This window comes from Artibeus jamaicensis, unplaced genomic scaffold, assembly GCF_021234435.1.
Source record: "Artibeus jamaicensis isolate MK-2021 breed Jamaican fruit bat unplaced genomic scaffold, CSHL_Jam_final contig_387, whole genome shotgun sequence".
Lineage (NCBI taxonomy): Eukaryota > Metazoa > Chordata > Mammalia > Chiroptera > Phyllostomidae > Artibeus > Artibeus jamaicensis.
In genome coordinates this window covers 17,171,428-17,185,045 of record NW_026521812.1, presented here as the reverse complement: position 1 = coordinate 17,185,045, position 13,618 = coordinate 17,171,428, and the positions used below count along the sequence as shown (strand labels likewise).

General features: G+C 36.7%; 1 protein-coding gene across 1 annotated transcript in view; it reads right to left on the bottom strand.

Annotated features, from left to right (window-relative positions):
- Positions 1–13,618, bottom strand: part of FRK (fyn related Src family tyrosine kinase) — a 94,088-nt gene that overhangs the window by 17,577 nt on the left and 62,893 nt on the right. Inside the window, exons 3-4 of the mRNA XM_037158126.2 lie at positions 2,610–2,773; positions 512–680 (exon numbers count right to left, since the gene is read on the bottom strand). Coding sequence (XP_037014021.2) covers positions 512–680; positions 2,610–2,773 — 333 coding nt within the window. The remainder of the gene's footprint in view (positions 1–511; positions 681–2,609; positions 2,774–13,618) is intronic.

The following is a 13,618-nucleotide window of genomic DNA, read 5'->3' as shown; positions in this document are numbered from 1 at the left end:
TTAGCATACATTTAATTTTTACTACAGGGAAAAGGAAGATGGAAGAAAAGACAGTTCTTAAATTTTCAATAGGACATCTTTTAGATGGACCACTTTGCCTTTGACCATAGGCAATTAATTTGTAATAAAACAGCTATTCCCTGAATTGACTCTGGGATTCCATTGATGTTTTTAGAAACATTTTCAGTAAGTGAGTATTTTTTAATGAAATCTAAGGGGGAAGGGGGGAGAAGGACACTGGAGGGTTGGATCCTAACCCTAGAGAAGTGATGCCGTATTGAAAACTTACACTGGAGATATGTTAAGTCCTACTTTACCAGGGAACGTGCTCTTGCCCTTGCAGGCTAAAGCCTTGGCCTTAGGCTGTAAGGCCTGGGCAGAGAGAGCAATTGCAACACTTGTTTGGTGCCTGAATGGGCTGTCCTGTGACCTCTTGGACACATACAGCAGAAAGTTGAAATTAGAGAAATCAACAAATACCATTGAACCTTTGATGCTCTCATTTTGGTACCTGGTTTTAACGTTTTTACTGCTACTGGAGTAGTATTGTTCCACAGGCCTTCCCACACTTCACCGAACTGGCCGGATCCTAATCGCTTCAGAAGCTGTACAGAGTTGCGGTCTATCTCCCACTGGTCCACAGTCTTATATGACAAATCAAAAGGACTTGGGACTTGTATCTGTGTCACAGAATAATAATACTTGTAAGAAATAAGATTCAACAATTTTTTAATGTAAATAATAGTCTATGTATTTTTTAAGATATCATTTTTAAAAACAAAATATTATAAATTTTTATTATAATTTATTTAAAATGAAAAGCAGTTGTGGCAGAATCTGTATAATTACTTCTTCAAGTTGTTCTCCCCCCACATCCGGTTAACTCAGGTACCTGCTGTCCATCTGTCCCACCCTACACCCAGCCCTTCCCTCATACAGGTCTGGCATGATTTCTCTCTGCCTCTTCGCCTAGCTAAATCCTTCTAATTTTTAAGGCCAAATTGAAGTTTCCACCTCATTTACAATTACTTCCCAAACTCTTTGGCTTATAACAATTACTTTATGTATCACATATTTTGGCATAACTAAATTTTTTGTTTTTTGAAGTTCATTAATTGGTCTATTAATTCATTTACTTGTCCATTAATAAATAAATATTTCACCCTGGCTGGTGTAGCTCGGTGGATTGAGTGTGGGCCTATGAACCAGAGGATCATGGATTGATTCCCAGTCAGGGCACATGCCTGGGTTGCAGGCCAGTTCCTAGCAGGGGACACATGAGAGGCAACCATACATTGATATTTCTCTCCCTCTCTCCTTTCCTTCCCCTCTAAACATAAATAAATAAAATCTAAAAATATGTATAAATAAATAAATATTTCAAGCACAAACTAGGTTCCATTCTGTTACCAAAAAGACAAGGCCACTGCTCTCCTAGAGTCCATAGTCGAGTTTACCATCTACCATTGAAAATGTATCTTGTGTCCTCTACCAAGTCATCATCCTCTTGAGCACAGAGAAGGTTGCCTATTCTTTTTTGTAAACCCTTTTTTCCCTTGGATTTAACAATATTGGTTAAACTGAGTATTATGCAGGCTTGGTATATAAGCTTGTATTTAAAAAAATAAAATATAAGCCGTATCTCTTTAAGCTATGTCTTATTATGAGCTTAGATACTCTTATGGGGTAATTTCTGTACTAACATGTACATTCTTACAAGAAAATTGCCTATTAACTTGGCAGAATTTAACTCACTGTATTCTATACGTACTAGGTAACATTCTTCAGCTTCTACTTGTCCATAAAATTCTGATCAGGCGTCACCATGAAGCTTCCATCCATCCTTCAGGTGTAAACCACAGTGCTGGCTGCCCTGCTACTGTATATGAGACCTGGACTCTGGAGGAGCTGAGGGCTTGCTCCACTACAGTACATGACCATTGTGTAATTTTAAATACATTTAGGTAAAACAAACGAACAATTAAATAATGATGGATGTGGATACTCTCTAAAAATATTGTCTTCTTCCACCAGACAGGCCAGGTCAAAAGATCAAACTGTTAGAACAATTAGTTAAATGACGTCTATATGCAGACAACTCAACCAGATAATTAATCAAATAATTTCACATTAATATTCTTGAATACAGATCTAAGTAAGAATTATATTCTGGCACTTTTTCCCTCCCACCATATCATTAACTGCTCCAGTGGCAGGATACTGTATTAATTTCTTAGTGCAAAGGAATGAATATTTTCTGCCTTCAGTGACTACCTTAGGTTAAGGGTTAGCAAACTTTTTCTGAATGAGATGGTAAGTATTATAGGCTTTGTGGGCCATACAGACTCTACGGCATCTACTAAACTCTGCTAATACAGTAAAAAAGCAAAGACAACTTGTAAATGAATGAGCCTGTCTATGTTCCAATAAAACTTACAAAAGTAAGTGGGGAACAGTATCAGCACGTGACCACAGTCTGCCTCTCCCTGCCTTAGGTAATCAAATGACTTTTTATCCCCCGAATTGACATATCACATGAAAAATACCCAATATCTGAAGGGAAAATGTAAACTTCAAAAATAAATGAACACAGCTTGAAAGTTTTTCACCTTTAAGCATGGTTTTCCCAGTTTGATACACAGGCCGTCGCTTGTCTTTGAATAGTGGCTCACAAACTCATTCAGTGTTGAAAAGGTTCTTCTCCGAGTGAGGAAAAAGCCCCCTTCGTCCAGTCTTCTGATTCTGTAGTGTTTCACAGTGCTTCCGTCTAAAACTGGAGCCCAAAGTAAGTCCTGTTAATAAACTTCTTGCCAAAGCTAAGAAGATTTGCTTATTTTGTGGTGGTAGTTTCAATGCATGGAATCAAATTTTTACAAATTTTACTTATTTCTCAACTTTGCTTCAGAAGAGACTTCATGAAATTTACAAGGACCATATAGCAGAATAGAAAAAAGTTATGAAATCGTAATTTAAATGAAATATAAGATAAAACAAAAGAGGTACATTAGCACTAAAAAACTATGTATTGAAGTATAGTATAGTATAATATTGATTTTATCACTCTATCAATGCAAAGTGGAAATATCAGTTTCAGAAAGCATAGTGTTTATAAATAAAATCCCAAAATATGTTTATAAAAAGTTCAATTCTTCTTCACCACACCAAGACACATCATAATTAAAATGCCAATGGTTAAAAGCAAGGGGACTAAATGGTAATGAAAAAAATAAAGATTAAATTTTAAGAAAAGAAAAATTTTTTCAAAAGAGAGAATTTTAAAAGCAACATGAGAAAAGCAGATAATAACCTACAAAGGGTCCCCATAAGAATGTCAGCTAATTTCTCAAAAGTAACTTTGCAGGCTTAAAGGGATTGGCAAGAAGTATTCAAAATGGTGAAAAACAAGGACCAACAACACAGATTACTCTGTCCAGCAAAGCTATTGTTTAGAATGGAAAGGCAGATAAAGTGTTTCCCAGACAAGATAAAGCTAAAAAAGTTCATCATCACCAAGCCCTTTTATATGAAATGTTAAAGGAACTTATTTAAGAAAAAGAAACTCAAAATTATGAACATTAAAATGGCAATAAATACAAAACTATCAACAACTGAATCTAAAAACCCAGCATCACAGATATGATGCCCAGTGGGGAAGGAGACATGAGGGAACGGGGGGGAAGTTGGAGGGATTAAGAAGTGCACATTGGCAGGTACACAATAGGCAGGGAGATGTTTAGAGCAAGTATAAGAAATGGAGAAGCCAGAGAACTCATATGCACAATCCATGGACGTGAACAAAGGAGGGGAGGTCGCTGGAGGAAGTGAGGGATGCTGAATGGAGAGGAACAGAGAAGGAAAAATTGGGACAAATGTAACAGCATAACCAATAAAAATAATGTGAAAGGGGGATAAGGAAAGAGTGAAGGAACAAAATGGAATGATCAGAGCCAAGCTAACAAAATTACTTTAATCAGAATGGGCTGAAACATGAGAAATAGACTTTATTTTACTTTAATGAGCCCGAGGACTTAAACTTTCAAAACTTTCAGTGTGTACATCAGTATATATGTACTGTAAAATATACATATGTCTATATGTACATAGATACATATATAATATGTATCTATGTACTTATATATAAATACACACACAATTTTTCTAGATAAGTCTCTTAAGAACTTAGGAGAGAATGTTCAAGTATCCAGATGGCCTGACATCTACAAGATCACCATCTCAGACCAGTGCAGAAGTTAAGAATGCAGGACCAATTTTCCTCAAGAATGTACTTTTTACTTGTAAAAACTCTCAACTTTTTTTAGAATACTATCTTAAGATCCTTAAATAAAACTTTGTCATTTAATTCTGGAAGGAAGGAAGGAAGGAAGGAAGGAAGGAAGGAGGGAGGGAGGGAGGGAGGGAGGGAGGGAGGAAGGGAGGAAGGGAGGAAGGAAGGAAGGAAGGAAGGAAGGAAGGAAGAAAGGAAGGAAGGAAATGAAGGAAGCAAGCAAGAAAGAAAACAATTCAAGTCTTCTTGGTACAAAGAGCAGGAAGAATTTTCCCCCATTAAGTCCTATAACATGGACAGTGAAATAGACTAAACAGTGTTCTCCGTGGTATTTTACAATAACATAAGAAATTCTGCAGAGCCATTCATTACACACTCTCTCAATGCAGGCTGATAACAGAATGTCCTGGAACATTTCAATAAGAGCAGCACCACAGGGCCTATAACACTGGATTCTAGGTGTACAATTTTCCAGCAGTTTCACTTAATCCAAGAGTACATTCTATCGCATCTAGAAGAATAGACCCCTTGCCCTTTTTTAAGTCTCCCGACTTGTAGTGGACATCCTGTTGCTTTCCTTGCCACTAACCATTTTCCTTGTCTCTCCTGGTAATGACACCCCTATATTTCTTGAAGAATTATTGCTCCTCCAAGAGCATATGGTTCAAAGGTACCTGGTACCAACCCTGAGCCACAGAAGGCACAGTCAGGGCCAAGAAGACTGAATTCTAGGACTTGGAGAGCTCTAGAAATACAGGAAGAAATGGATTCCTTTGTTGTTTTGGTTTTATTTCTGTCTAACTTCTGGGAGTTTGGAGCTACTAGAAAATGTCTTACATTTCAGGGAAAGAAAAACAAAGGTTGCCTAAGAAAAAAGGCTGCTCAGTGGAATGACAGAGTCTTGATAGAAAAAATGAAGCTTGACCCCTGGGGCCAGCCAAGTCTGTTTTGTCAGCTACAAGAGCCAATTAATTATGTTTTTGCTTTAAATTTGTTTAAATGAGGGGGTTTTTTTGCACTTGCATTCCAAATATTTACTGAAGCTGTTCATGCCTAGTCTTTCACTTAACAAACATATTGGCAAGTACTAAGTAACATTTATCTGGAACGCAGATACTCAGAATTCCTTGCTAAATGGAGAAACTTATGCTTCAACCATCAGTCATGTTGGAGCAATGCTCTCATGAAAGGAAAGAAACTGAAAAGACATCTCAGTCCCAGCACAGAGGTTCACCAAGGGCATGCCAGTGGCTATGAAGATACTTTCCTCAAAAAATCATTGCCGTATACCAGAATAGCTATAATAAAAAAGACAATATCAAGTGTTAACAAGCAAGCAGAATAAATAGTATACTCTCCCTCTACAGAACTGTTGAAAACTGTAATTTTTACAACCCCTTTGGAAAACTACTTTGTCAAAGAATATTATAATAAATAGCTCTGGCTGGTGTAGCTCAGTGGATTAAGTGCGGGCCTGCAAACCAGACAATCGGGTTCGATTCCCAGTCAAGGCACATGCCTGGGTTGCAAGCCAGTTCCCTGCAGGCCAGTTCCCAGCAGGGGACACATGAAGGCAACCATACATTGATGTTTCTCTCCCTCTCTCCTTCCCTTCCTCTCTAAAGATAAACAAATAAAATCTTTTAAAAAAAGAATATAATAAATAGAAATGTACAATATATTCACCAAAACACATATATGAGACAGCTTTTAGTGGCATTTTTTGTAAGGCCTAAATCTGGAAACAATCTGCATGTCCATCAACTAGAGAATGGACTAATAAATTGTTCTATATTTGTCCAGTGGAATACTATAAAGATATGTAAATAAACAAACTAGGCATACACACAATAACATGAATGAATCCCACAAACATCCATTATGGTTCCATTATTTACAGATGTAAAAACAAGCAAAACTATTGACATTACGAGTTAAACTGGTATGTTGGTAACCATCTGTTTCTTGCCTGGGTTCAGGTTACATGAGTATATTCACGTTGTGCGTGTATAAACTTTCATGAGTTGTACACTTTTATTATGTGTGTCATAAATCAACTTTTAAAATATAAAAAAATGGCCGTCCTTAGGGAAGATGGGAGTGGAGAATACTATCCTAAGTGACATAAGCCAGTTGGTGAAAGATAAATAGCATATGATCTCACTTATAAGAGGAATCTAATGAACAAAATAAACTATTAAGCAGAATAAACCCACAGACATGGGTACATGGGACAGACTGATAGTGGCCAGAGAAGGTGGGGGGATAACAGTGGAGATAAGGAGAAAGGTCTAGTCCAAGAACATGTATGAATGACCATGGACATGGACAACAGTGTGCGAGCAGAGGATGGGCAGGGCAGAGGAGGGCCAAGAGGAAAAAATGGGACAACTGCAATACATAACAATTTTTTAAATGGTTGTTTAGTTCATAGACAAATGGAAAATCAAGTCCCCAAAGAACTGCATTTTGCTTCGCGCCCTCCAGGCATTGGGATGGTCTCTCCAAAAAAAACCAGCACGGCCTCACACCCCAACCAACATCCCCCCTTTTCGCCAAACCTCTTTTTTCTCCCCTTTTTTGGGTGGGCCCTTGGGCTGCAAATGACACATGCTGAATTACTTCAGTTTTCAAAGTTATTAAGGCAAATGTTATATATTTCTATAATGGAAATTATTCAGTCCTTAAAAAGAAGGAAATCTTGTCTTGCAAATACATGAATGAAACTGGAGGGCATTGTGCAAAGTGAAATAAACCAAACAGAGAAAGGCAAATGCTTCATAGTATCACTTACATAAGTAATTTTTAAAGGAAATGAACTTAGAGAAACAGTGAGTAGAAAGGTAGTTTCCAGGGGCCGGGGAGCACTAAGAACTGGGAGAGGTTGGTAAAAGGGGGCCAACTTTCAGCTGTAAGATTAATAATAAACATTCTCACAAAAAGATAAATATGTGATGTAATGAATGTGTTACTTAACTCAATGTGGAACCCTTTTGCAATATATACATATACCAAATCATACTGTACACTTTAATTGTCTTACAACTTTGTCAATTATACCTCACTAAAACTGAAAAAAAAGTCCTGTTATCCACATATAGAAAAAATATTTTACTTTCAGTTTTTTATATTAAAATACAGAAGGAAAGAGTATATTTAGCCCCTCCAAAAGCAATGTCAGTTCTTTAAATTACAATTTTTTAGGTGTGTGGAAAGTGTCCTTGTGCTCTCTGATTTGTCAAGGTAGCATTCCCACTGGCTGTGACTCTGGGACAGTGTTAATTGGCCTGTATAATCATTACCAAGTAAAAGGGTTTTCTTAAGATATAGAGTTGAATTCTTAACAGATTCTTATATATAGATTAAAAGGCTAGCAAAATATCAACAAAAGCTCTAAACAATATTAGTCCCAGTTCATTGCTCCACAAAGTAATAAAATATTAGAAGTAGAAAAGCAGGTAAATACAAAGTATGTCTGCAGTTTATATAAATCACTGCCCTGAAAATTCAAACTTTGTCATTTATCAAAAAGAAAAATACACAAATTATGGCTGAGACGTCTAGCTAGCCAATAGGTCTATAATTGGAAATGATGAAAAGCAACAAAAAAAATTCCCCCATATAAACAAGATGAACAATGTCTGGTTCCAAATGGACTACATAGAAATGAAACATAAACTTAGAAATTTCTTTTAGGCACCACAAAAGCCCTAATGATGTCCAAGCTAGAGACTAAAGTCAATAGATGACCGAAGGGTTAAAGGACTCCTTGGGATTTTCTTCATAAGGGATGAAAGTCACTGATTGATACCAATTATAAAGAAAGCCTAAATAAATATTTGCCAACTATTTGCAGGTAAAGGCTTAAACTCTTAGTTGCAAAAACCGGTACTATGTAATGCATCTAGAGTTGTCAAGCACAATAAAAGTAATTGTGTTTAATTGAAAAGGATAAAGATGAGGAGAAAGGAGTGCCAGGTTACAATTTAACTAGTATATGACCAAAACATGTCAATCACACTGAGCTTCTATTTCTGCCTCATTAAAACAAAAGAGCAGGCTGTTAGAAATTTTCATATTTCCGAATGTTTCCATCTTAGTGTTCCAACATTTCTAATGGCCGTTGGTTGCCCTTTTTACATTCCCATTTCTTTTTTAGCCCTTTCACAATACTTTATTCTCACCCCAGAACCTTGAATACCACTGGAAAGCTTTTCCTGTGAATCTGCTAATAACCAACTCCTTCCTTCTAGTCTCAGTTTCAGCCTTCCCCACCCACTTTAGGGAATATACCCTGCCCTGACCCTGTTTAAGGATATTTACATATTTATAATATCCTGTGTGCTATTTATCTCAGTAAAGGTAGCTCATGTAGAGCAAAGTTTCTGCTGTCTTAGTCCAGTACCCATTTAGAGCTTGGCACAGAGTAATGATTAACATAAACATCTGCTACATGAATGAACAATGTCACTAACTCTTGGATTTTCAGTGAAAAATATAAGCGTCTGGAATGTCAGCTATAAAATTAAATAGGTAATTATACAAATACTTTCAGGACAAGAATCCCTGGGATTTTATTTTTTAAAGGGAGAAAAACAAACTTAGCCCAAGGACATAAATACTATTAGAGTATAGTCGTTCATGTTTATATCCAATTTATTTTTTTGCAACATAACACAGAAATAACTGCTCCATCTCTTGCTGACATCAAGGGTATTTTTATGTGGTTCATTCAAGTTTTCAATCTAAACAAGATTGAAAGATATATATTTAAAAATTAGATCATAGAAGCTACATCAAGGAAATTCAATACATTATAGTCAGGATGAAGGCAGTATTAATATTGTATTCCTGAATAATCAAATCCAAAATATATGATTGATTTATAAAAGGGGTTTTAATTTGCTAGTTGTGAGTCCACACATTTGCATTGACATTCTGAATAAAGATTGAATTCAGAGGGTCTCAGAACTAGGAAGAAATAAATTTTCTATTCCTTTTCTGGGTCACTGTAATCTTTAATATTGAACCAAATCTACTGCAAGTTCTATACACCAGAAGTGAATGATAATACTTGTGTCATTCTTACTGAGCATTACTGCGAGTTCAAATTAGTTAAGCATTTTAGTATTTCCACTGCAAAAATACATAAGGCTAACTATAAAATGTAATGGAATCATCCATCAAAAAACTCAGTATCATGATTGAATGGACTGAGCTGAAAGGCCAGGCATCCTGAACTTACATCTTGACTCTCATTTATGCTGTTTGGCCTAGGGAAAAATGTTTCACCCATCACATGATTAATCTACCAGAACATGTTCAAAAATTAGGATGTGTTACATAGCTGTAGGTAAGCATGTACTAGGAATTCAATAAAGGTTTGTTGAATATGGAAAGAATTCATCTATTTCTGCTCATAGCGTCTATTGGGACACTGATACAAGTCACCTGATTATTTGGCCAGTTTCACATCCAGAGTAACTAATTCCAGGGAATTCAAGTGACTCCCAGGAAATAGAGCCTTGTGATTTCAGTGCTATTTGGAGGCCCAAGTGTTTTTCAAACAGTCGACGACTACCCTAGGAGCCCAACTTTCTCCTAGTGGAGAGATCTTATTTTGTGCTGTCTCTCATGGTAGAAACAGGTTCGTCTGCTGCTGTGCAAAGGAGTGCTGCGAGATTTCATCACATGCAGTTTCAGAGTCCTGTCCCCACTTCGCCACAGCACTGACATGTTATTCAGAACATATGACATCATTAGGAGATCCATGATATTCCAAAGTTAGGATTTTTAAAAGGCAGAACTTCCAGAAATTACATTTTGAATACAATTCATGAAGTTAGAGCATGTGTGTCTGGAGCACACTAAGACAACCTACTAAACTCAGAGAAAAATATCAGTACAAGGACTTTGACATTTTAGAGATAAACAAATGGTTGACTGAGCTGGTTTTCATCTTTCAGCTGGTCCTCTGGCATCATTTGGGCATAGGCTTATTCCTACTGACAGATCATAATCTGTTCCCATACTGAGTGAAACAGTAAGACTTAGATGATTGAGCAAAAGATTGAAAATCAAGAACTCACTGCCCTAATCTTATTCTGCCAGTGATTTGTTCTTTGACCTTAGGCAAGGAATTCCATTTCAGTTTCCTTATCTAGAGAATGAGAATAATGATCTTATCTATATACCCCCACCAGGATAGTTTGAGTGTCATTATTCACAAAGCATGATGAATATATCTGAATGTCCGATGTGTGAGTACTATATTAGAATATCAGTGTTATCAAACAGCATTATCAGCAAAAGAGAGCCACTTCCAAAGTAAAATTGTCCACTCTTTGCACAATAATGGCTACAAAGCATAGGGACACCCAAACATATGAAGTGAAGAAAATGCTATTAATTCTGTATGAGAGAATTCCTGCATTTATAAACTCCTGTGTATTTGGCTTCTCTGTGGAAGCTTTGTTCTTACTTTTAAGAACTGTTCCAAAAATAATCATGCTAACTCCTCCCAAGCCATTGCCTCAGAAATCGTGTTAAGCTGGGTCTACACCACTATGTAAATAATGTTTAATTGAATTATTATATCCTATCCCCCATTAAAATGAAGTTCAGGACACATACATTTCAAACTGCATTTTGTTCTACAGCAAATGAAACAGGATGCCGGTATGTAGTTTGCAAAGAAGAAAGTACATTTGTCTTAAAATATTAAAGTCTGTCAGGTAGAAAAGTTGCCCTCTCCTTTTCTGGGTGAAAAAAAAATTCCACTGAAACCAAAGGGAACAAACAGAACTCTTTTTCATGCATACAACTCAAATAGTAAATCCGCTAGGGCTCCTGCCGCCAGCTAGGCACAGTCAGTATGCTGTGGACATAGGTCAGTGAGTTGGACTGTTAAACTCGCAGGCTAAGTTAAGTGAAGACCTATTAAAAGAATGTCTATGTCAAGTGACTCAGAAAAGTTCCTTAGCTCTTTGAGGACACATCTGCCAGCTCTCCTATCCTGAGGTTGTCCGGGATAGTTACTGATCTAGGAGACCAGCTGAGATGCCTTTCTAGTGAAAGACGACAGTCAAACTCTACACACAGAAATAAACTACCTCTTCCATATATGATATAGCATAGAAATCATGAGTCTCAACCATATGTTTTTCCATACAGTGATGATATTTTGTAGGGAAATGTTGGTCTTATCCTCAAGACCCCTGTGGTCCATCAGGGGTGCCTAACCTCTGGCCCGTGGGCCTCATGCAGCCCAGACTGACTTTGAATGCAGCACCAACACAAAATCATAAATTTTCTTAACACATTATGAGATTTTTTGTGTGATTACATGTTGCATTGTATTTAATGTGTGGTCCAAGACAACTCTTCTTCTTCCAGAGTGGCACGGAGATGCCAACAGGTTGGTTACCCCTGGGCATGATTATAAAAATAGACCAATACCCTATGAAAGCTGGCTCTTAAATTTTCAGAATAGAATTTCAACTTTACCATTTATGTATGATATCTAAAGATGAGTATATTTGTAATTCACAATACATAACTGCACATTGGTATTTTGTCAGATAATTCAATTTAAAAATGTCTACCACAGTATCACACAAAAGTGGCCTTTGCAGCATGATATTGCAGAGAAAGTCCCTGAGAAACAATTTGACTCTTTATTCCTCTCAGGACTCTAACTTCTCATTCAGTATTAGATTTGAAATAAATCACCAGGAATTTACATACTTGGATTATATTAGCTCAGTTTCCTACAGAAAAATCTTCCTCTAGGTTATGGTTCACTGCGACATGAACGCCAGTGCTTCTACCTTTCAAAACTTACCCCAAGGAAATATACCAAATATTTGCATACATTTATTTTAGTTATTTCCCTGCTTGGCTCCAAAAAATCCAGAGACTTGCATAAATTATAAACTTTTTTTTGTAAATTTAAATAAATGAATGAAGGCAATAGGACAAAAAGGAAAGGAGAGGACGATGATCCGGGAACGAGGCTGGTGCGCTTTTTTTTAGGTGAGGTATTCTTTAGCTCCAATTCATGTTCGGTAGGTGGGGGCCAAAGATGTGGTCCTCTGCACTTCTGGAGCGCATAGCCAAAAGGGAAAAAAATTCAGTTACCTGATTCCCTGAAGACAAATATTAGCAAACTGTAACTCAAAACAAAAGTAGAAACAGAAACAAACAAACAAAAAAGAAAACACTATTCCTGGTACTGAATTGAGAAATTTCTCACATAGTTCCTCAGAAAGAAAACAGAAAATGCAGTAAGCAATATCATCATCAACATTCTTGATAGCAACCATACCACCGCACTTCTAAGGGCTGGTTCTTACAATGTGCGTTAATGTGGGCTCTTTTCCAACATAAAATTCAACAAAATCATTTTATGGAAAGCTAAACAAAGTTCATCTAGGAGAAGCCGTATGTATAAAGGTGTTTACTGCAGCATTTGTATAGCATTGACTGTTATATTGCAATAAATCTGAAAATAGAGTTAAAAATATAATCATTAAAACCATGGAGTAACAAGAAAAAACATATTGTGTTAAGTGAAATAAGTCAGATACAAAATGAAGAGAATAATATAAGTGTAAACCTGAGGGTCCATCTGGCAGCTCACATGTCCTGGGGTCATTTACCACTAAAGGAAACCAGCTGTGAGGTTCCTTACAAAAACAATAATTGCATAAGGACAAAGATGATTAAATTTGCCAACATGAAAATAGTTGTGTTACACTGGCAGATCTGTGAGTATTTTTCTATTTTCAAACCAAATGTGATGAAAGTACTTTAAAATAAGAACATGTACATAATACTTGTAGCTTTCTTAGAAAGGCTATTTGAGAATGAACCACCTGAGACAATGTCCACACTGTGTGTCATGATACTTGATAGTGTCTATATAAAGACCCACATGAACTGGTACCTCTTTGAACTTCATGCTTGAAATCAGAATGCATCTCTTCTGACACAAGCCAGTAAGAAGCACTGTTTGCCTTTTTGCCTTATCTGCCAGAGATCCTCCCAGATAAGCTGACTTCTAAACTGTGACAATTATCTCCCCTTACAGGCTCAGCAAGATCTATTTCTTTGTTCTTTTCCATTGGATTTGTCTTTTTGTTGTTGCTGTTTAGCTTTATTTTATATCATTTCAGCACTGTAAGCCAGCCTGAAACCTTTTGTAGAAGTAGACACATGCACCAAAGAAATAATAACTCATCAAGTGAAATGACCCATCTGCTAAACATGAGAAAGAATTCCCACTGAAATTAGCTATTCACCAATGAAGTAGACTCAGGTTTCTGTTCTCAT